Raw genomic sequence first — 24,871 nt, 5'->3', positions numbered from 1 at the left:
ATGTGAGAAATTGGTCCTCGCTCGCAAAAGAGGCCTTTGCAACGCTGAAAAAATGTTTTATGTCTGCTCCTGTGTTAGTGCAGCCAGATCCGTCCAAACCATTCGTCGTGGAAGTGGACGCCTCTGAGGTGGGGGTGGGGGCGGTGTTGTCCCAAGGGCCTGCCACTCTAACCAACCTCAGGCCATGTGCTTTCTTTTCCAAGAAGTTCTCTGCTGCTGAAAGAAATTACAACGTAGGCAATAGAGAGCTTCTTGCGGTCAAATTGGCGTTTGAAGAATGGAGGCACTTTTTGGAGGGGGCCAGTCACCCGGTTACGGTGATCACGGATCACAAAAATTTGTTGTACATTGAGTCTGCTAAAAGACTAACCACCAGACAGGCCCGTTGGTCACTTTTTTTTTCCCGTTTTCAGTTTACGATTACATTTCGTCCAGGATCTAAGAATGTCAAGGCTGACGCCTTATCACGCAGTTTTCAGCCGGTGTCGCCCCCTGAGCCACCGTCCTCCATTCTTCACCCTGGGGTTGTGATAGCAGAGGTCTCATCTGAATTGGAACGGGAGATTCTGGGGGCCCAGTCGCAGGCCTCGGCGGCCAAGCCGGAGGGGAAGTTGTTTGTCCCAGAGCAACTTCGCCTGAAACTCTTGCAGGAGTTCCATGAATCCAAGCTGAGTGCTCACCCTGGTATTTCAGCCACACGTCTGGCGGTGGCTAGGATCTTTTGGTGGCCTACCCTTGGTTCGGACATAAAAAAATTCATTGCTGGTTGTGGGGTCTGCGCTCGTTCTAAAAGCTCTCATAGCCGGCCGGCAGGGGAGCTGATACCCTTGGCAGTGCCCGAAAGGCCATGGACTCACTTATCCATGGATTTTGTTACCAATCTCCCTCCATCTAAGGGTAATACAGTGGTATGGGTAGTGGTGGACAGGTTTTCTAAGCAGGCTCATTTCGTACCCCTGTCCGCACTACCGTCAGCTGAGACGTTGTCCAGGTTGTTTGTGCAGCATGTGATCCGGTTGCATGGGGTACCCCTGAATGTGGTGTCTGATCGTGGTGTGCAGTTTGTGGCTAAGTTTTGGCGTGCTTTCTGCAAAAAATTAGGTATGTCTCTGTCCTTTTCGTCTGCATACCATCCTGAGAGCAATGGGCAGACGGAGCACACTAACCAGTCCCTGGAACAGATCCTCAGGTGTCTAACCTCTGCTAGACAGAATGACTGGTGCGATGCACTGCCGTTGGCTGAATATGCCTTCAATAGTCGGGTGAGTCAATCCACTGGTAGGTCCCCTTTCTTGATTAACTATGGGTTCAGTCCTCATTTTGGTGAGTTTTCTCGTCTGGATTCGGGGTGTCCCGGGGCTGAGGACTCTGTTCAGCGGTTAAAAGATACATGGGCAGAAGTCCAGCGGCGTATATCTAGGTCTCAAGGCAGGTATAAGTTTTTTGCGGACAGGAAACGAACACCTGGTCCCATGTTTCGGGTGGGAGAGAAAGTTTGGCTCTCCATGCGAAACATTAAGTTAAAGATTCCGTCAGCCAAGTTGGGACCCAAATTCATTGGCCCGTACAAGATTGTGGAAAAAATCAATCCAGTGGCATATAGGCTGTGCCTTCCACCCTCTTTCAAGATCCCTAACGTCTTCCACAAATCTCTACTGAAACCTTTTGAAGCAGTACGGGGAGACTCCGAGTCTGCTGCTCCTCCGGTTTTGGTCGAGGGGCAGGTGGAGTATGAGGTTGGTCATATCGTAGATTCCAGGTTGGTACGGCGGTCGGTACAGTACCTGGTTCATTGGAAGGGGTATGGACCGGAGGACAGGTCCTGGGTACCGGCCCGGTTGATGCATGCTGATCGCTTGGTGCGGGCTTTCCATGCTAAGTACCCGGGCAAGCCTGGGGGTCCAGAGGCCCCCCGTTGAGAGGGGGGTACTGTCATGATCTCAGTGCGGGTTTGACTCGCACATGTGGGGTTAATGTCTGGAACCAGTGCTGATGACTGGCATTTCTGGGGTTAAAGGTTGTGATCCCAGTACAGGCTTACCGGCACACCTGGGGCTATGATTGTGGCCTCTCCCTGGTTCTGGGGGAGGCTTCTTATAGCCTCAGGATGCTCCCATCCCTGTCAGTTATACTTTCGCATTGGCATTGTGTGGTGACCCCTGAGTGTGTTAGTGCTGTGTTCTGGTTACTTGATTCTCTGTGTATGACTCGGTCTGTTCCCTGGATATCGCTTTGGATTCTGCCTGGTACCTTATATGTCTGTTTGGTTTTGATCTCTGCTTGGCCCTGATTATCTGCTCTGTCTCCTCCCTGGTACTGTACTGTGACCCTGTGTATGACCTTTGGCTTTGTCTGACCTCCCGTCTGTTTATCCCTCCTGTACCTCGCTGGTCTGTACTGTGCATGACTTCTGCTTTGCCATAATCTGAGTTCTCTGGACCCTGACACTATTAGTTGAAGCACGCCTGGTTACCTCTGCTGCCCTTCTCCCCAGGTAACTCTTAGCACTGCTTTTGTACTCAGGACACACGCACTGGCTCTATGAGTAAGTGTAGTGCGGTGTCTCTGACAATTGCTGTGAAAATTTTGGAAATTGTTCTTGTATTCAGTGAGATATTGATTAACATCTAACTTTTTAAAGGGGTGCACTCATTTATACTGAGCATTATATATATGTACATATATATATATATATATATACACAGTTGTGGCCAAAAGTATTGACACCCCTGCAATTCTGTCAGATAATACTCAGTTTCTTCCTCAAAATGATTGCAAACACAAATTCTTTGGTATTATTATCTTCATTTAATTTGTCTTAAATGAAAAAACACAAAAGAGAATGAAGCAAAAAGCAAAACATTGATCATTTCACACAAAACTCCAAAAATTGGCCAGACAAAATTATTGGCACCCTCAGCCTATTACTTGGTTGCACAACCTTTCGCCAAAATAACTGCGACCAACCGCTTCCGGTAACCATCAATGAGTTTCTTACAATGCTCTGCTGGAATTTTAGACCATTCTTCTTTGGCAAACTGCTCCAGGTCCCTGATATTTGAAGGGTGCCTTCTCCAAACTGCCATTTTTTAGATCTCTACACAGGTGTTCTATGGGATTCATGTCTGGACTCATTGCTGGCCACCTTAGAAGTCTCCAGTGCTTTCTCTCAAACCATTTTCCAGTGCTTTTTGAAGTGTGTTTTGGGTCATTGTCCTGCTGGAAGACCCATGACCTCTGAGGGAGACCCAGCTTTCTCACACTGGGCCCTACATTATGCTGCAAAATTTGTTGGTAGTCTTCAGACTTCATAATGCCATGCACACGGTCAAGCAGTCCAGTGCCAGAGGCAGCAAAGCAACCCCAAAACATCAGGGAACCTCCGCCATGTTTGACTGTAGGGACCGTGTTCTTTTCTTTGAATGCCTCTTTTTTTCTCCTGTAAACTTTACGTTGATGCCTTTGCCCAAAAAGCTCTACTTTTGTCTCATCTGACCAGAGAACATTCTTCCAAAACATTTTAGGCTTTTTCAGGTAAGTTTTGGCAAACTCCAGCCTGGCTTTTTTATGTCTCGGGGTAAGAAGTGGGGTCTTCCTGGGTCTCCTACCATACAGTCCCTTTTCATTCAGACGCCGACGGATAGTACGGGTTGACACTGTTGTACCCTCGGACTGCAGGGCAGCTTGAACTTGTTTGGATGTTAGTCGAGATTCTTTATCCAACATCCGCACAATCTTGCGTAAATTTTTCTTTTCCGTCCATATCTAGGGAGGTTAGCCACAGTGCCATGGGCTTTAAACTTCTTGATGACACTGCGCACGGTAGACACAGGAACATTCAGGTCTTTGGAGATGGACTTGTAGCCTTGAGATTGCTCATGCTTCCTCACAATTTGGTTTCTCAAGTCCTCAGACAGTTCTTTGGTCTTCTTTCTTTTCTCCATGCTCAATGTGGTACACACAAGGACACAGGACAGAGGTTGAGTCAACTTTAATCCATGTCAACTGGCTGCAAGAGTGATTTAGTTATTGTCAACTCCTGTTAGGTGCCACAGGTAAGTTACAGGTGTTGTTAATTACAAAAATTAGAGAAGCATCACATGATTTTTCGAACAGTGCCAATACTTTTGTCCACCCTCTTTTTTATGTTTGGTGTGGAATTATATCCAATTTGGCTTTAGGACAATTTTTTTTGTGTTTTTTCATTTAAGACAAATTAAATGAAGATAATAATACCAAAGAATTTGTGTTTGCAATAATTTTGAGGAAGAAACTGAGTATTATCTGACAGAATTGCAGGGGTGTCAATACTTTTGGCCACAACTGTATAGTTAACAAGTATAATATGATGTGAAAAATGTGTGCCACCGTTATTAGTCTAAACTCCTTAAGTGCCTTTGAAATGAGAAACTCCGAGTAATTGTAGCTCCACTAGACCAGGACAGCGTGGCTTTGATGCAATTTTCTGCTACAGGAAAGCAGAGTAGTTTTAGCATAGAGGAGTAGCAGGGATGAAGCGGTGGGTTAGGTGGGTAGAAGATTGGAAACAGGTGATTTGAACAGGTGATTTGGATTGATGAGATAAAAGTCAATACACTAGGCTGTGTTGGGTGCAAATGGGTCTAACGGATAGAGAAATTGAAGGAACTGTCAAGTTCGGTGGAGGAACTGATGATGATATGGGGTTATTTCACCGCCAAAGGTGTTGGATACTTGACCAGGATTGATGGTGGTCTCAATGCTGAGCTATAGGTGAATATCATACAAGACGAGTTATTTCGTACACTTGAGTACTGTGGGCATGAAGAGGACAACATAGTGCTCCAGCAGGACAACAACCCGAAGCATACATCGAGATTGGCGAAGAAATGGTTCAATGACAATGAAGTAGAGTTGCTGGATTGACCCCCACAGTCCCCAGATCTCAACCAAGAGGAAAGCTGTATACATACACAAGTTTGTCAACCAGTATGCCCCAATTTTGGGAATATGTAGAAGAGACCTGGGATTAGATTTTGGTTGAGACATGCTTGAATTTGATAGAGAGCATGCCCAGAAGGATTCAAGCAGTGTTGAAAGTTAAAGGTGAGTTTACAAAATCCCAACAAAATAATAAGCATTAAAAATTTGTCTTTTATGTAGTGGCAAGGACAATTCTTTTTGTGTTTTTTCATTTAAAACAAATTAAATGAAGATAATAATACAAAAGAATTTGTGTTTGCAATCATTTTCAGGAAGAAACTGAGTATTATCTGACAGAATTGCAGGGGTGTCAATACTTTTGGCCACAACTGTATACATAACAAGTATAATATGATGTGCAAAACGTGTGCCACCGATATTAATCTAAACTCCTTAAGTGCCTTTGAAATGAGAAACTCCGAGTAATTGTAGCTCCACTAGACCAGGGCAGCGCAGCTTTGATGCAATTTTCTGCTACAGGAAAGCAGAGTAGTTTTAGCATAGAGGAGTAGCAGGGATGAAGCGGTGGGTTAGGTGGGTGGAAAGCATATTTTCAGTTAGATGAGACCAATTAAAGCTCTCAGGCAGCCTAATTAGCCGGTAGATTTCTCTTTCATCCTAACTTCATTCAGGTCTTCTTATTTTTTTTAATTCGCAGATGTGTTCATTTAAAGTGATTTTACCTCTTTTCCTTCGCCTTTTCCTTCAGATAAACTAGTAGTTTCTTTCATATCAGAGTGTTACATAGTATTTTCTACTATTGCGTCGTGTGCCTGACATGGGTCATTGTGTTCGTTCTCTGGGCGGATTCTTCTTAGTAATCATTTTAAACTGGATTTAAATCAAAATATGTTTTCAATCAGTATCAATTCATAGCTGTATAATTGCCTGTGTCAGGTGCTGTGACAGGAGGAAATGAATCATACCGGCTGAGATATCAATCCATCACTCCTTCTAATACATACATAGCATGCATAAACAGATCCGTGTAAAACTCAGAATAACAGATGGGACAAGCATTAAAAAGAGAACAAGGCACAGTTAAAGCCAACTAATATTAATAGTTTCAGCGGATATTTGGCCAACATCTAATCTAACAATCTACCCATATGCATGAATGATTGGTTCAGTTAAATATGCATGTGTCGGAATGGTGCAAGTGGAGTAAGCCGCTGCCAGACTCCTGTGGCGGTGTCTTATTTCTCCTGAGAAAAAAAAGGATTGGCCATGTTGAAAGGCAATAGATCTAATGTATTTTTTTCTCCTGGCACAGGATGAGTGAACCTCAGCCAAAAATGTCAATTTCATTAAATGATTGGTCCATCTTGTTGAAGTTAATTGTGTACTGCTACCACTTTTTTAAATGGCTTTCTCTAAAAGCCACCTCATGCCAAGTCAATTCTTGTTTGTTTCTGGTTATAAAAACCCTACCTTTGCCTAGGCAATGCCTTCTATCTGGGTCTTCACGCAATTGTTAATTTTCTCTAAAGGATTCCTGGCCTCCTCTGCAGTCTCTGAATAATCCATCTAGGACTATGCCCTCTTACCTTTCGAAGAGTCAATAATTCTACCATTTCCTGATCTCTTTCCCTTTTCATTTAACATTTACCCATTTCCAGATATCACTAGAGGTACTTTGCAACAACAAAGGTCCCATGAGACTTTGTCCCAAATATATGCCATGTTATTGTCCCCTGCATGTTAAAGTTTCCAGCCCCAGTGCAAGGTGGAGCGAAATCTACTCACCAACTTTCGGTAAAGAACCTGGGAAAGGTCGAAAAGTTGAATATTGTCATTGTGCACCTATGCTTCAAATAACCTGTCTGCAAGCAGTATATGATCCATTATCCTAACTTTAAGGAAACAGTCTACAAAATATTTTTCGACAGCATTCGGTTCCTATCAAATTATTTACCGTTATGTCACCTAGGCCTCCACAGTGCTGATGCTACCAAACCACTATTTGCATCTTCCTCTACATATTATGGGAATATCCTTCAATGCAACATTTCTTAAGTGGAATCTGAAAGTTTACATCCACCTTCACAATCTTCTACATCCCATCCTGACCACCTTTCCTCCTGCTTCATCACAGCAATATTTCTATACAGTCATAAAGGAAAAGTACCTTAAGAGACATCTTTATTTCAGCTCAAGCATGTACAGTGGGTACGGAAAGTATTCAGACCCCTTTAAATTTTTCACTCTTTGTTTCATTGCAGCCATTTGGTAAATTCTAAAAAGTTAATTTTTTTCTCATTAATGTACACTCTGCACCTCATCTTGACTGAAAGAAAGACAGAAATGTAGAAATTTTTGCAAATTGATTAAAAAAGAAAAACTGAAATATCACATGGTCATAAGTATTCAGACCCTTTGCTCAGACACTCATATTTAAGTCACATGCTGTCCATTTCCTTGTGATCCTCCTTGAGATGGTTCTACTCCTTCATTGGAGTCCAGCTGTGTTTAATTAAACTGATAGGACTTGATTTGTTAAGGCACACACCTGTCTATATAAGACCTCTCAGCTCACAGTGCATGTCAGACCAAATGAGAATCATGAGGTCAAAGGAACTGGCCAAGGAAACAGAGTTATGGCAAGGCACAGATCTGGCCAAGGTTACAAAAGAATTTCTGCAGTACTCATGGTTCCTAAGAGCACAGTGGCCTCCATAATCCTTAAATGGAAGAAGTTTGTACCACTAGAAGTTTTCCTAGACCTTGCCGTCCAGCCAAACTGAGCACTCGTGGGAGAAGAGCCTTGGTGAGAGAGGTAAAGAAGAATCCCAAGATCACTGTGGCTGAGCTCCACAGATGCAGTAGGGAGATGGAAAAAAGTTCCACAAAGTCAAATATCACTGCAGCCCTCCACCAGTCGTGCCTTTATGGCAGAGGGGCTCAACAGAAGCCTTTCCTCAGTGCCAGACATATGAAAGTCCACATAGAGTTTGCTAAAAACACATGAAGGACTCCCAGACTATAAGAAATAAGATTCTCTAGTCTGATGAGACAAAGATAGAACTTTTTGGTGACAATTCTAAGTGGTATGTGTGGAGAAAACCAGGCACTGCTCATCACCTGCCCAATACAATCCCAACAGTGAAACATGGTGGTGGCAGCATCATGCTATTGGGGTGTTTTTCAGCTGCAGGGACAGGACGACTGGTTGCAATTGAAGGAAACATGAATGCAGCTAAGTACAGAGATATCCTGGATGAAAACCTCTTCCAGAGTGCTCTGGACCTCAGACTTGGCCGAAGGTTCACCTTCCAACAAGACAATGGCCCTAAGCACACAGCTAAAATAACAAAGGAGTGGCTTCAGAACAACTCTGTGACCATTCTTGACTGGCCCAGCCAGAGCCCTGACCTAAACCCAATTGAGCATTTCTGGAAAGACCTGAAAATGGCTGTCCACCAACGTTCACCATCCAACCTGACGGAACTGGAGAGGATCTACGAGGAAGAATGGCAGAGGATCCCTAAATCCAGGTGTGAAAAACTTGTTGCAACATTCCCTAGAATGTACTAGGGCTGTACTATCTCAAATGGGTGCTTCTACTCAATACTGAGCAAAGAATCAGAATACTTATGACCATGTGATTTCAGTTTTTCTTTTTTCATAAATTTGCAGAAATGTTTTCATTTCTGTTTTTTTCAGTCAAGATGGGGTGCAGAGTGTACATTAATGAGAAAAAATGAACTTTTTTGAATTTACCAAATAAATTGCTGCAATGAAACAAAGAGTGAAAAATTTAAAGAGGTCTGAATACCTTCATACCCACTGTATACCTGCTCTTTGGAGATGATCTGAACCTTCCTCTCATAAATTGTGGTTGTGCAAGGTAGAAAACATACCTGGCACGGAAGCTTCCATGTCTCAAATTAAATGTCTTCTCCACGATACAGCATGCTAATCTTAACAGTCTGAGGGCAGTGTAAGGAAAAAAAACTATTCTCACCTGCCAGACTAGTGCCGCTGCTCCGCACTCCAAACTCTATGCTCCTCCTAAATCTGTAATGTGTCCCCTGCCGGTCTCCTACAATCAGTATTCGGTGTACTGGTATTTACATCCAACATCGGCTGTAGTTTTCTCATTAGGTCCATGTCTCAACCAAAATCTAATCCCAGGTCTCTCCTACATATTCCCAAAATTAGGGCATACTGGTTGACTCACTTGGGTATGTATACAGCTTTCCTCTTGGTTGAGATCTGGGGACTGTGGGGGTCAATCCAGCAACTCTACTTCATTGTCATCGAACCATTTATTCTCCAATCTCGATGTATGCTTCGGGTTGTTGTCCTGCTGGAGCACTATGTTGTCCTCTTCATGCCCACAGTACTCGAGTGTACGAAATAACTCGTCTTGTATGATATTCACCTATAGCTCAGCATTGAGACCACCATCAATCCTGGTCAAGTATCCAACACCTTTGGCGGTAAAGCAACCCCATATCATCATCAGTTCCTCCACCGAACCTGACAGTTCCTTCAATTTCTCTATCCGTTAGACCCATTTGCACTCAACACAGCCTAGTCTATTGACTTTTATCTCATCAATCCAAATCACCTGTTCAAATCACCTGTTTCCATATAGGAAGAAACTGTTCAGACATAATGTGAAGGCTGCAACCGATCTGCGACCGCTGATTGTCTGCAGTGATGATATGCTGTCCTCCACTGAATGTTCATGCCAGGAGACCAACACAGGACACAGTATAGAGTATGGAGAAGAAGCTGCAGTCTGGAGGTCGGTATAGGTTTTTTTTTTTTTACACCATCCTGAGCCTCTTAAAATGAACTTGTTTAGTAGTGCACATCTCCTTTAATAACAACCAGGATATCTTTTTATGCCCCTAGTCCTTCACGGTGATATATCAGAATTCTAAAGAATAAGGCTATGTGCACACACTGCGGATTGGTCTGCGGATTCTTATCTGCGGAACCGCAGGTAAAATGACCTGCGGTTTTACCTGCGGAGTGGCCTGCGCTTTTGCACTGCGGTTTGCCACCTGGACAATGGAATAGGTGGCAAACCGCAGCAGAATCCGCAGAAACAATTGACATGTCAATTCTTTCTGCGAATTCAAAACCGCAGCTTTTCCGCAATTAAAAATCTGCAGCATGTGCACAGCAGAATGTAAATCCCATAGGATAACATGCTACTGTACACTGTCTGCAGAACTGCTGCAGTTCTGCTGCGGCCAAAACCGCAGCGGAACCGCAGAAAAAACCGCAGCGTGTGCACATAGCCTAAAAATCTATGCTTGCTCAATAATACCCCCTTGCCTATGCTTGGTCATCCCTCCAGGTTGGTATGCGGTGTGTTAGTCACTCTCCCCCTTTTTTTTCCTTCTCTCTTTTCCATTTCTCCAATTTCTCCAATTTTTCTCAATCAAGCTTGTTTGCTTACTTTTATTTTGCATATGATTAATTATGAAGATTCTTGTCAAGTTACTCCATTGTTACTGTTTTGCTCTTGTGGTGGAAAAATCTTTTTCTTCCTGTATACTACAAATTACAACCTGTTCTCACATTCCCTAATAACTCAGTGTGTTATTAGGTTGATTCTCAAGTGAAAGGTCACTGGTTCAAATCGAGGAGCAGCTATGAAGATTTCCCAAGGAAAGAGAAACAGCATCATCCAGCTCATCAACAGTGGTCTCTAGTTCAAGTTGCATCATGTGAGTGCCATTACAGTTGGAAGAATACAAAATTAAGTCCATCCATTCAAAAGCCAAGAGGTGGACGTCCAAGTCGGCTCATTACAAAGTCTAGCAGTTCTGGTGCGACAAACAGCAGTGGAGGTGGCTCATGTTGATTCATAACAGTGAGATCACAGAAGTCCATGCAAGCACTGTTCCTTACAAAAGTCTGGAATGGTGGCCCAAAAAAAGGTGAAAAGTGGACGGTAGAAGATTGGAAACAGGTGATTTGAACAGGTGATTTGGATTGATGAGATAAAAGTCAATAGACTAGGCTGTGTTGAGTGCAAATGGGTCTAACGGATAGAGAAATTGAAGGAACTGTCAGGTTCGGTGGAGGAACTGATGATGATATGGGGTTGCTTTACCGCCAAAGGTGTTGGATACTTGACCAGGATTGATGGTGGTCTCAATGCTGAGCTATAGGTGAATATCATACAAGACGAGTTATTTCGTACACTCGAGTACTGTGGGCATGAAGAGGACAACATAGTGCTCCAGCAGGACAACAACCCGAAGCATACATCGAGATTGGAGAATAAATGGTTCGATGACAATGAAGTAGAGTTGCTGGATTGACCCCCACAGTCCCCAGATCTCAACCAAGAGGAAAGCTGTATACATACCCAAGTGAGTCAACCAGTATGCCCTAATTTTGGGAATATGTAGGAGAGACCTGGGATTAGATTTTGGTTGAGACATGCTTGAATTTGATCGAGAGCATGCCCAGAAGGATTCAAGCAGTGTTGAAAGTTAAAGGTGAGTTTGCAAAATCCCAACAAAATAATAAGCATTAAAAATTTGTCTTTTATGTAGTGGCATGACAAGAATCTGCATAACTAATCATATGCAAAATAGTTGCAAGTTAAATTTATGTATGAGATAGCCAAGATGACTGTCTCTAAAATGATGGTAGTCTTATGTTCAAAGCTTTAGTGGATGGTGAGATATGGAGCTTGAAAGTCAAAAGCTCAAACCATTGTAAAGCCCCTGTTACACACTGCGATATCGCTAGCAATATCGCTGTAAAGTCACCGATTTTGTGACGTTGCAGCGATATTGCTAGCGATATCGCTGCATGTGATACTTACCTCCGACCGGCTCCCCCGCTGGTTATCGCTGATTACGCGAGAAGCTCCTGGACCATTCCTCGTCGGCCACTTTCTGCGGCGCTTCCTGCTATGACGACGAGCGACGCGTGGACGCGGGCGGGAGGACGCAGGATCGCCTGGTGTGACAGGTAAGTAGCAACCCCCGTCCCCAGCGATGTTGCTGGTGAGATCTGCCTGTGTGGCAGCTCACTAGCGACCACCTAGCGATGCACCAGCGATCCTGACCGCGTCATATCGCTAGTCGGGATCGCTGGTGCATCGCTAGGTGTAACGGTACCCTTACCCTTTTGCTTGTCACTGTATTATTAATGACATGATGCAGGATCGGTTATCTCAAGAACAGATAAATATGCAATGCAGACGCATTGTCAGCCACAGTTCAGTATATTAGTGTTACCTCTTACCCCTTTCACATGATGGAAGGTCTCCACTCCATGTAAGGTCCCACTGACACATGAGAAGCTCAGCTCCTGCAATCTCATACCCTGGATAACACTGGTAGGTTACGACGGTGCCATGGACAAGCTCAGACTGAGAAGTAGTCTTCCAACCATTGGGAATTTCGGGCAATTCCGGACACGTATCATTCCTTGGTACCTCTACAAATAGAACAAGATCAAGTTCTACCTATTCATAAATGTATTTTTGTTGGCAATTAAATTTAGCTTTTTAACATACAGTGGAGAAAATAAGTAGCTGATACAATAAAATGCAATTTAACTATATAAAAATCATACAATGTGATTTTTCTGGATTTTTTTTTAAGATTCTGTCTCCCACAGTTGAAGTGTACCTACGATACAAATGGCAGACCTCTCCATTCTTTGTAGATGGGAAAGCAACAACTCACCAAAAAAATTAATGATGAAACCTTGCTGATAGCCAAACACATTACTGCCAGGATCTGTCTGGAACTGGATGATGACATCTGCCATTGATGTATAGATTTTGAAGCGATTGTGTGTTCCTGTGTATCGACCTAGAACACGAGCTGTCAAGTCATCACCATCATAAAAAGTGAGGATGTCACTCTTTCCAACATTCAACCTATGGGGGAAAAAAATCTAGATAATCAATAATTAATACAAAAGAACAACATTTAATGAATATATCAGTGCAACATGGGAATTTGGGAATTTTATTATTAACTTTACTGGGTAGAGTAAATATTCGCAAAGTTTTTCTCTACAGTAAAGATACTACTAGTGGCATTTCAAAGGGCTAAATAAATGTTATATGAGCACCTTAAATGTGTTTTCTGGATTAAGAAAACCCATGTCCCTAGGCACAGTTTCTTAAAAAAAAAAGTTTGCCTTAATCCTCCTTACCAGGTCCTGTGCTGAGTCTTGACCTTTACTCTCAGTGTTTGTTATTGTCTGGAGTGCTAATGACACATTGACAACATTGCGGTCAATAAGTGAGCTTAGCAGCAACCCGAGCTATTGGCATGAACGCTGAGCTCAGTGATTGGCTGCAGGGCTGTGTCGATGTGACATGGGTGCTGTAAACAATAACAGACACCGGTAGCAATGGCGGAGACTCAGCACTGGACCTGGGGAGGGTGAGTAAAGAAATGTTTTTATATTAAACAAACTCCTTGATGATGGGAATTTTCCAAAAATGGAAAACCTCTGCAATTATACAGTTTGATTAGCAGAGATACAAAAGTATTCAAACCAAAACAAGTAATCACTTATCCACTAGATTTTAATCAGTTGGGTAATAATAGTGATCTAGGCTAGATGTTTTTTTTGTGGCAAATTTTTAACCCTGTTTTAAGCTATGCATACTGATAGTCTTCTTTAAGAGGACCACTCTTCCAAAGGACAAATTTTTCTACAGTTGATGATGATTACCACAAACAGGTTTCAGTGTACTTAAAGGAGCATCTATATCGATTTTATAGAACAGCTGTCTACAGAGTTGGTCATCAGGGTCAGAGAAGGAACGAATCCTTTTCTAAAATGTGCATAGGTAACTAGGTATATTTGTATAAAAGCCAATTATATTCATAAAAGTCAAAAAGTCAAAATCAACTGATAATTTCTGCAAACTTTTCCACCAGTGCTTTGTTCATTGCAGTCATTCTCATAGATTAGATCATATTAGGACAAACAAATGAAAAGCAAGATAACAGTGATAAGAACTGGGTGATACAGGAAATATATATATCTTTGTTACCATCTTTTCAGCTAGCCATTAAAAGGTAGCAACTACTGAGGACTCTCAATTCTAAATATTTTTTTAAAGAACTGGGTGACTAATTGAAACTAATCTGGGCTTATCTAAACTGAATACCAATTTGGTATATTTAGTGTTGGTGAAAAATAAAACAATTTAATGATTAAGTTGCAAACTTTGTAATTTCGCTACATGCAGTCAGGAATCCATGAATATGTCAAAGTCATCTGCACAGACTCTATGCTTAGGCCCCTATAGTTTCTTATTACAAAGCCATTAGCATTCAGAATGACACCATATGGTGCTTCCGTGATGCACTTTATTCTCCTCTAGCTAAGAATATTTCCATAATACAGCAAATGCTGGAGCAAGACACATCTTTTCTCATGCAGAATTTGTGACAAAAACCTCTGTGTTCCTTGAATAAGATTGGGAAGTAACAATATGAGCGCATGACAGGTTTGGGGTGCTGTTTTACGCATCCATAATACCTGAGCCGATTCTTGCTTTCTTGATGCATGAGGCAAAAATGTAAATCGTGTCCCTCTCAGCAGTGCAATATAAACCTGCAGTAATTAAACTCAATTCTGTCATTATTTTTGGGGGGTTTCCTGTTACAGTATTCATTGTCTGGTAGAGAAGAAAACATGAAAACAGCACTAGAACCACCATCAGTACAAAAATACAGCATCACAACCACCATCAGTATATGAAACATAAAAGGACAATCAGCACATGAATACATAATCAGAAACACCGTCAATTTATGAACTCGGCTCTAAAACTATTATTAGTTCATGAATGCAGTACTAGAACCACTGTCAATAGAGGAACAGAACACCAGAACCACCATTTGTACATGCGAACAGCAGTAGAATAACCATCAGTACATGAATGCAGCCACTGAACCAGCATGAATGATTGAATCACCAGAACCTCCATCAGTAAATGATTACAGCAACAAAACTACCATCAGAACATGAGTATGGCACCAGAACCACCATCAGTACAGGAATACTACACCAAGCCATATACATTTGAACCTTTAACTCCCAGTATGTCCTTAACAATGGTAAGGAAATGCTGGGAGTTGTTATCATCAGACTGCAGGCAATACAGTGCACAGAGTACTGATTAGAGATTAGGTATCACAAATAAACATTTACACCCAGGTACCTCATGGGGGCGTCTACTCTGACTGGAGTCATACTTATCACTTTCAACTCATTTCATCTTGTCCAGAAGCCAAGATGATTTTTCACACCCACAGCTTGTCTCTGCAAACCTTTCTCTTCTTTGGTCTTTTTCAGCACATCTCAACATTCGCTCCTTAATCAGTATTATTATGATGGCCCCTGCACAAAAAAATCTGTCTATACTGTGCCCCTGAATAAATAATTGCCATTCACTGTGCTCACTGCACACAATATGTCTCTCACACTTACGGTACATTGCCTCCACATTTTCCTGGTATGAAATATACAGTTGTGCTCAAAAGTTTACGAAGCCCGGCAGAATTTTTGCTTTCTTGGCCTTTTTTCAGAGAATATGAATGATAACACCAAAACGTTTTCTCCACCCATGGTTAGTGGTTGGGTGAAGCCATTTATTGTCAAACTACTGTGTTTTCTCTTTTTAAATCATAATGACAACCCAAAACATCCAAATGATCCTCATCAAAAGATTACATACCCCATTTCTTAATACTGTGTATTGCCCCCTCTAACATCAAAGACAGATTGAAGTCTTTTACAGTAGTTGTGGATGAGGTTCTTTATTTTCTCAGATGGTAAAGCTGCCCACTCTTCTTGGCAAAAAACCTCCAGTTCCTGTAAATTCCTGGGATGTCTGGCATGAACTGCGTGCTTGAGATCTCCCCAGAGTGGCTCAATGATATTGAGGTCAGGAGACTGAGATGGCCACTCCAGAACCTCCATTTTGTTCTGCTGTAGCCAATGACAGGTCGACTTAGCCTTGTACTTTGGATCATTGTCATGTTGGAACGTCCAAGTATGTCCCAGGCACAGCTTCCAGGCTAATGATTGCAAATTTGCCTCCAGTATTTACTGATAACGTGCTGCATTCATCTTTCCTACAAACTTCGGCCAAGATTCTTGGGCCCTTGTAGCTCACATATCCCCAAAACATCAGTGATCCACCTCCATGCTTTACAGTAGGAATGGTGCTCCTTTCATCATAGGCATTGCTGACCTCTCTCCAAATGTAATGTTTATGATTGTGGCCAAAAAGTTCAATTTTGGTCTCATCGCTCCAAATTACCTTGTTCTAGAAGTTTTGAGCCTTGTCTCAGTGCTCTTTTGCATATTGCAGGTGAGATACTTTGTGGCATTTGTGGAGTAATGGCTTTCTTCTGGCGACTCGACCATGCAGCCCATTTTTCTTCAAGTGCCTCCTTATTGTGCATCTTGAAACAGCCACAACACTAGTTTTCAGAGAGTCCAGTATTTCTGCTCATGTTATCTGTGGGTTTTTCTTTGCATCCTGAACAATTTACCTGGCTGTTGCGAAATAAATTTTTGTTGGTCTACCTGACGGTGGTTTTGTTTTTACAGCGCCCTTGATTTTCCATTTGTTAATCACAGTTTCAATGCTGCTGACTGGCATTATCAATTCCTTGGATATCTTTTTGCATCCCTTTCCTATTTTATACAGTTCAACTACCTTTTCCTGTTGATCTGTTGACAATTATTTTGCTCTATACATGACTCACAATCCAAAAACATCAGTGGCTGGATGAAAGATGCCAGAGTCTGTCTGGATCCCAGAAACTCACTCAGCTTTTATGCACACACACTGATTACAAGCAAACAGGTCACAGGTGAGTATGTTACCTTTAGTAGCCATTCAAACCCATTTGTGTCAACTTCTGTGCTTGTTATCAGGCCAAAATCACCAGGGCATGTAAACTTTTGATCAGGGTCTTTTGGATGTTTTGGGTTGTCATTATGATTTCAAAAGAGAAAACACAGTAATTTGACAATAAATGCCTTCACCCAACCACTAACTATGGGTGGAGAAAACGTTTTGGTGTTATCATTCATATTCTCTGAAAAAAGGCCAAAAAAGCAAAAATTCTGCCGGGCTTCGTAAACTTTTGAGCACAACTGTAGTACTGCTTACACACTGTCCCCTCCAATAGTCCTTAAACACTTTCCACCTTTATGAACTAAAACTACCAAGCTGTCATCCCTTATGAATACAACTGCCACGCTGTCCTCTCTTATAAACTATAACCACCATAATTTTTGTTCTTATAAACCATGGACGCCACACTGTCCATGTGACGAGGTCAGCTTACGCTGAGTCGATTTCTTTAGAGTGGACCCTCTGGGTCGTGGCACCCACCCACCTAGGGCGAGCTGACCTTGTGAGGAACCACCTCCTATACAGGGAGTGTCAGGGGCAAGACCAAGGGGGTGAGCCACCACGACTGCTGGCACCAGACGGCCGGCTCAAGGAAGACACAATGTGAGTGTCTGACGACCAGGGACGAGCAGGAAACAAGACAAGACAAGACGTAAGTTCAAGGTATCTTCATTAAGACAAATTCAGGATAACACTAGGTGCAAAACGTGATAACAGGCAAAACACAGCAAGGTACGTGCATGGCACGCCAAGGTCCATGGCATGGTACGTGCTAGAAGGCAAGCCCGGTTACCGGCAAGGACAAGATGGCATCGGACTCCGGACAGCTGACAGGGATCAGGGTGTCAGGCTGTAGACTTCATGCTTACAATCTCTGGCAGGGATGGCAGGTTCCGGAAATCCAGCAGGTAAACCAGGGTACAAGCAAGGAGGCACGACAGGTCTCCAGGCATGGTGCGTGTTAGGGAACACGCCAAGGTCCAAGGCAAGGTTCCAGACAGGGTGCGTGCTAGGGGCACATCAGGGTCCAGGGCAAGGTGCAAGGCAAGGTGTGTGTGTAGGGGACACGCCAGGTTCAAACTACAAGACATGGTGCGTGTGTAGGGGACACGACAGGGTTCAAAGTGCAACATACAAGACAGGATGCGTGTGTAGAGACACGCCAAGGCACAAGGGACAAGACAGAGTAATGCGCGTGGAGGGCACGCCAGGATCATAGTTCAAGGCAGAGTCCTGCTCGTGCAGAGGGGCACGCCAGGGTCCGGGTACAAGGCAGAGTCATGAGCATGCAGAGGGGCACACCAGGGTCAGGGTTCAAGGCAGAGTCCTGCGCATGTAGAGAGACACGCCAGGGTCAGGGTTCAAGGCAGAGTCCTGCGAGTGCAGAGGGCACGCCAGGGTCAGGGTTCAAGGCAGAGTCCTGCGCGTGTAGAGAGACACGCCAGGGTCAGGGTTCAAGGCAGAGTCCTGCGAGTGCAGAGGGCACGCCAGGGTCAGGGTTCAAGGCAGAGTCCTGCGCGTGCAGAGGGCACGCCAGGGTCAGGGTTCAAGGCAGAGTCCTGCGCGTGTAGAGAGACACGCCAGGGTCAGGGTTCAAGGCAGAGTCCTGCGAGTGCAGAGGGCACGCCAGGGTCAGGGTTCAAGGCAGAGTCCTGCGTGTGCAGAGGGGCATGCCAGGGTCAGGGTTAAAAGCAGAATCCTGCGCATGCAGAGGGCACGCCAGGGACAGAGTACAGGCTAGGACCTGTGCGTGCGAGAGGGCATGACAGGGTACATGGCAAGGCCTGCGCGTACTTTTACAGAAGCACGGGGAGGTATGCCACGGGGCAGGCGAGGGCCTGTGCGTGCTAAGAGAGGAGCACGCAAAGCACAGTGCAGAGACTGCATGGGTGCAAGGAAGCACAGAGAGCACGGCTGGGGCACTGGCTAGCTGGTCGGGCTGCAGCACAAACAGGCGGGCAAGACTCCAGTGAACCAGGCTGGGGCATAGCAGGCGACACAGCTGTCACTGACCGACGAGCACAGCTGAGGCACAAGCAGGTGGCTAGGAAGGCCAGGCGCATGCAAAGGGCACACGAAGAAGCAAGGCAAGGTAAAGCAAGAAACAAGGCAAGGCTAGACAGGGTATGGAACCAGGAGCGGAACGTAGGCAGAAACACAGAGTCAGGTCAGAGCGAGAACAGAGCTAGCAGCGGAGCGTAGGCCGAAGCCCAGAGCTGGGTCAAGGGAGAACCTTGAGACTAGCCATGAAATGTGCTAGAGAGCACGATAGGACAGAGTCTAGCAGCGGAGTGTAGGCTGAAGCCCAGAGTCGGGTCAAGGCAGAACCTTGAGACTAGACATGGAATGTGCAAGACAGCACCATAAGACCGAGTACGGAAAACCAGGCAGAGACAGAGAACGTGGAAGTACTACAAGGCTCAGAATAACAAAGGCCAGACATGACGAAACAGGCAAGGCAGAGAACAAAGGAAGTACTACAAGGCAAAGCATAGCAAGGACAAGACATGGCAAAAACAGGCAAAGGCAGAGAACATAGGAAGTACTACAAGTCCAAGGATAGCAGAGACAAAACATGGCACAAAAGACAACACATGACAGGGCACGAGACAAGAGGCAGAATACAAGCACAGAGCGTGTGCAGAGAAGCACTACAGGGCCGAGTGCAGGGGCACAGAATACAGGGAGCGACCAAGCAGACCAAGCAGCCATGCAGGGAAGCAACACGATACTCAGGCCCTGACCATAGGAAGGGGCGGTCTGATATAGCACCATAGCACCTGCACTTCCGGGTGAGGATCAGGGAAGGACTTCCGGTTCAGATCCTCCAGGATCATAGAGAGCGTTGCTAGATCAGACTGGGCTGAACCATAGAGAAGGTCACATGATCAGGGGCTCCAGGAATACATAGAGGATTGCAGAATCAGACAGTGCTGGAACATAGGAAAGGTCACATGATCAGGGGCTCCAGGAATACAGAGGATTGCAGAATCAGAGCAGGGACGGATGGTTACCTAGCAACGGCGTGCAGTCCTGAGGTAAGGCGCGCGTGCACACCGCTCCAGGCATCTTGCAGCATGAGACATAGCCGGCATGAGAATTCAGTGCACGTGCACACCGCTCCAGGAGTCATGCAGCATAACAGACATGGCGGGCATGACAGGCATAACGGACATGACAGGCATAACGGACATGGCGGGCATGACAGTCCACACTTCATGCCACCCTCTCCACAGTTTTTTCTCACGCTGCTCCCATCTCCAAAATGCTGCCTCCTCTTCTCTCTGTGCCCTCACACTTTATTCCAAATGCTGCCACTTCTCTATACTATCGCCTTACACTTTACTCCCCCCATGTTGCCCACTCTCCATACTGTTCCCCTTTTTACAATGTCTTTTACGCTATTCCCCCTCATGCTGTCCCTATCACCACAGTTCCCCCATGCTGTTCCTCTCCATACTGTGAACCCTCTCATACTGTTCCCTCAGGTACTGTACTGTAGGCATGCTGTCCAAACGTGGACGTGCCTTTAAAATATAATGCAGTGCTAAATGTAAAAACCAGCATTTACCAGACTGCTACACAGCCAAAATATTATAATAATTTAACAATACCACAATTATTTCATTCTCTTTGCTTTATGAGTTTTGCAAGTCAAGGGAAGCGTAGAAAAAAAGCTACATTACACCAGAATTACTATATAGAAAATAGGATGGAATGTAATTAAACCTATTTTGCCGTAACCTTCCTAGTTCTTACATTCCTGTATGATGTAAAAACCTGCTATCTAGTGAGTGAAAATTGGCACGCCACATCAAGCACGTCACAAGCTGGGATCTGAGCTTTCTGTAAAAGCTGTGATATGGTAGAGGGTACATTGGTTTCTGAGTGTGGAGCAGGAGATTAATTTTGCTGACAGCCACTGGTGGAAAAACAGAGCGGGATCGTTTATTACGATCATATGTTTAGAAATGACAACTCCAGGCACGACAGAGAAAAAGAGAGATATGCAAATGAGAGAATATTAATTAACCAACTGAGCAAGAAAGTATATTAATAATCTCGCAGAAACCATTTTCTTCCTCAACATCCATTCTCTAGAAGAAAATGGGCATAAAGGGCCAAGGAATATGGGCAAGGAACATTCAGATTAATCACCAGACAGTGTTCATAAAATACCATCCTCTACGGTCACAAACTTATGTATTCCAGCAGTGATGATTAATTTTCCTGACTGAACATACTGAGCTACTGGCATTTAGCAATATGGCCACTTGTGTTTGATCTCATCCTGAAATCCATAATGTACTCCACTTAGAACCTTCAGTCGTGGCCAAAAGTTTCGAGACTGACACAAATTTTGTTTTTCACAAAGTTTGATGCATTTCATAAGTTTTTAAACTTTTATTAAAAATGCAAAAACTCAGTATTTACAGTGTTGACCCTTATTTTAAAAGACTTCTGGCTGCTGGATATCAGCTTCTTGGCCAATCCTGAATGATGATAACTCATTCTTGTCTCATAAGTGCTCATGGCATTTAAGGAGCACACCTGATCATGTGTATAGTACCTATATGAGCAGGATTCAAGCCGTTCTCTGCATCGTGTCCACATCGGACATCACCAGTCTGAATCCTGCTCATACAGGTACTATACTGTACACATGATCAGGTTTTTAAATACATCAGTTGGGGACTATTCTAACACGGGTTACCTTGACATTTGGTAGAGCGGCTTAGTATATATTTTTTGTAAAAAACGTATCAACCAAATACCCTGTTTGGTATCATCTTTTTACTAGCACTTGCTGTTTATTGTTACTTTTTTTTTTACAACAGAGTATTTTTACACGTTTAATTGTGTTTTTCTGTGTTTCACTCTTTTGGTGGTGTGAACACTGTCCTACAGACTTGTTCACTGTGTGCATGGCCCATGTGTTTGCATTTAATTGGTTTCTTGTTTTTACAAGATTAGGGAGGTTTCCACCCATTCCTTGTGGGCCATGCACATTTCTGCCGTTCTCTGCAGCGTGTCCACATCGGACATCACCTGTTTGAATCCTGCTCAAATAGGTACTATTATACACATGATCAGGTTTTTAAATACATCAGTTAGGGACTGCTCTGACACGGGTTACCTTGACGTTTGGTAGAGCAGCTTAGTATACATTTTTTGCAAAAAACATATTAAACAAATAGCCTGTTTTTTATCATCTTTTTACTAGCACTTGCTGTTTATTGTTACTTTTTTACAACAGAGTATTTTTACACACATTATTGTATTTTTCTGTGTTTCAGCCTTTTGATGGTGTGAACACTGTCCTACAGACTTGTCCACTATGAGCATGGGCATTCAATTCGATTCGCCAGTTTCTGAGCTAATGTAAAATTTACAACAGATATCACTCATGTAATGTAAGAAGTAAGTGAAATCATTGGCATTGTACTATACCTATATTTCTTAACTGTACATCATGAATCGCTTTATGTGTTAAAGGGGCCCGCTGAGACTCTTTTGCCCAGGGCCTACAAAAACCAGAGTATAGCATTACCTGGACTGTGCAAAATATTTCCTCCAATAGCATGTGAAAAGAACTGTGCTCCAGCCACCCTGAGAGGCCCTAAACTTGCTTGCTTCATAAGGGGAAGATGCCTTCTTTCATACTGCCAGTTTGCATTTAAGAGACAGACTGTGCCTTGTTTTCTCCTTCAGTAAAATGTTACATTTGCAAGTTCATAGCTTGGCAGCTTGAAATTGCACAAACATCACAGGCTCTCAAACACCTGCAACAAGACACCATCTCTACCGGATTGCCACGGGGGGTCTTATACCATTGTTATTATTATTATTATTATTTATTTGTTTATTTATATAGCACCATTAATTCCATGGTGCTGCACATGAGAAGGGGTTACATCAAAATACAAATATCACTTACAGTAAACAAACAATGACACACTGGTACAGAGGGGTGGGGACCCTGCCCTTGCGGGCTTACATTCTACAGGATTATGGGGAAGTAGACAGTAGGTCGGGAGTTACAGCAGCTCCGATGGTGTTGAGTTAGACGAGCGGTCATTGCAGGTTGTAAGCTTTTTTGAAGAGATGGGTTTTCAGGTTCCGTCTGAAGGATCCAAATGTGGTGGATAACCTGACGTTTTGGGGCACAAAATTCCAGAGGATGGGGGATATTCAGGAGAAATCTTTGAGGCGATTGGATGAGGAGCGAATAAGCATGGAGGAGAGAAGGAGGTCTTGGGAGGACCGGAGATTAAATGAAAGAAGATATTGGGAGATTAGTTCGGAAATATACAGAGGAGAAAGGTTATGGATGGTTTTGTAGGTCAGTGTTAGTAGTTTAAACTGGATACCCTGGGAAATTTGGAGCCAGTGAAGGGATTTGCAAAGAGGGGAAGCAGGAGTGTTGCGAGGAGAGAGAGTAATTAGTTGGGCAGCAGAGTTAAGGATGGACTGGAGGGATGTGAGAGTGTTAGAAGGTAGGCCACAGAGGAGGATGTTGCAGTAGTCGAGGCAGGAGATGATTAAGGCATGCACAAGCATTTTGGTAGAGTGAGGGTTGTGGAAAGGACGGATCCTTGAAATAATTTTGAGCTGGAGGCGACAGGAGGTAGCAAGAGCTTGGATGTGCAGTTTGAAGGACAGGGCAGAGTCAAGGGTTACTCCAAGGCAGCTGATTTCCGGGACAGGGGAAAGTGTGTTTTCATTTATTGTCATATCTCAGGTATGGCAGATATGCCAGATGGAGGAAAGATAATTAGTTCAGATTTGTCCACATTGAGCTTGAGGAAGCGAGAGGAGAAGGAGGATATACTGTAGCAGATAATGTATATAACCTGGCGATGAAGAATCCACTGCACATTCAGAGGTTTTGTATATAAAACTTCAGTTTTATTGGAAATATTTAAAATATATAAAAGAGCACAGTTATATGCAGTCAGATCAACCAGTGGACATCTGGTTCTAGATGTCCACTGGTGGATCTGACTGCATATAATTGTGCTCTTTTATAACTTTTAAATATTTCCAATAAAACTGAAGTTTTATGTACAAGACCTCTGAAGGTGCAGCGGATTCTTCATCGCCGGGTGATGGGTCATATCCATTTTCTTGGATTTTGTTGCTGTTGTTGCCGAGCCACGATCCTGGCTGATGGATGGACTCTTAGAGTGAGATGAGGACGGTGAGCTGACTAAAATTTTTCTTTTTTCTTGATATAGCAGATAGACACTCTGGGATTCTGGACATCAGAGAGGTGACATCTGGGCCAGAGAGGTGGATCTGAGTGTCATCAGCATATAGAGGGTACTGGAAGCCATAGGACTTTATGAGTTGTCCCAGGTCAAGGGTATAGATTGAGAAGAGAAGGGGTCCTAGAACAGAGCCTTGAGGGACACCAACAGTGAGAAGGCGAGATGAGGAGGTAGAGTGAGAGTAGGAAATGCTAAATGTGCAGTTGGTAAGGTATGAGGAGATACAGGATAGGGCAAGGTCTTTGACACTAAAGGAAGAAAGGATCTGTAGTAGGAGGCAGTGATCAACTGTGTCGAAGGCAAAGGACAGGTCAAGAAGGAGGAGTATGGAGAATTGTCTGTTAGCTATGGCTGTAAGTAGCTCGCTAGTAAGTTTGGTCAGGGGAGTCTCAGTGGAATGGTGGGGACAGAAGCCAGATTGTAGGTTGTTGAAGAGCGAGTTAGATGCAAAGTGATAGGAAAGTGCAGCGTGGATGTGCTGCTCAAGGAGTTTGGAAGCAAATGAGAGCAAAGATATGGGGTGATATCTGGACATAGCGCTCGGGTCAAGGGATGGCTTTTTGAGGATAGGTGTGATTGTGGCATGTTTGAAAGCAGAGGGGAAGGGACCAGAAGTTAGTGATAGGTTGAAGAGATGGCTTAGGGATGGGATTAGTGTGGTGGTGAGGTTGGGGAAGAGGTGGGATGGGATGGGGTCACACGCACAAGTGGTGAGGTTTGATTTGGAGAGAAGATGAGCAAGCTCTCCTTC

At 43.8% G+C, this 24,871-nt stretch overlaps 1 protein-coding gene across 2 annotated transcripts in view; it reads right to left on the bottom strand.

Moving 5' to 3' along the window:
- Positions 1-24,871, bottom strand: part of SEZ6 (seizure related 6 homolog) — an 879,252-nt gene that overhangs the window by 58,410 nt on the left and 795,971 nt on the right. For both annotated transcript variants that reach the window (XM_073565484.1, XM_073565485.1), the window contains exons 10-11: positions 12,633-12,829; positions 12,187-12,381 (exon numbers count right to left, since the gene is read on the bottom strand). In XM_073565484.1, the coding sequence (XP_073421585.1) occupies positions 12,187-12,381; positions 12,633-12,829 (392 nt within the window). The remainder of the gene's footprint in view (positions 1-12,186; positions 12,382-12,632; positions 12,830-24,871) is intronic.

This window comes from Dendrobates tinctorius, unplaced genomic scaffold (assembly GCF_039654945.1).
Source record: "Dendrobates tinctorius isolate UK_male_01 unplaced genomic scaffold, ASM3965494v1 ptg000016l, whole genome shotgun sequence".
In the NCBI taxonomy this organism is placed as follows: Eukaryota; Metazoa; Chordata; class Amphibia; order Anura; family Dendrobatidae; genus Dendrobates; species Dendrobates tinctorius.
The sequence above is the reverse complement of the archived record's forward strand: the minus strand, read 5'-3'. Positions and strand labels throughout refer to the sequence as shown.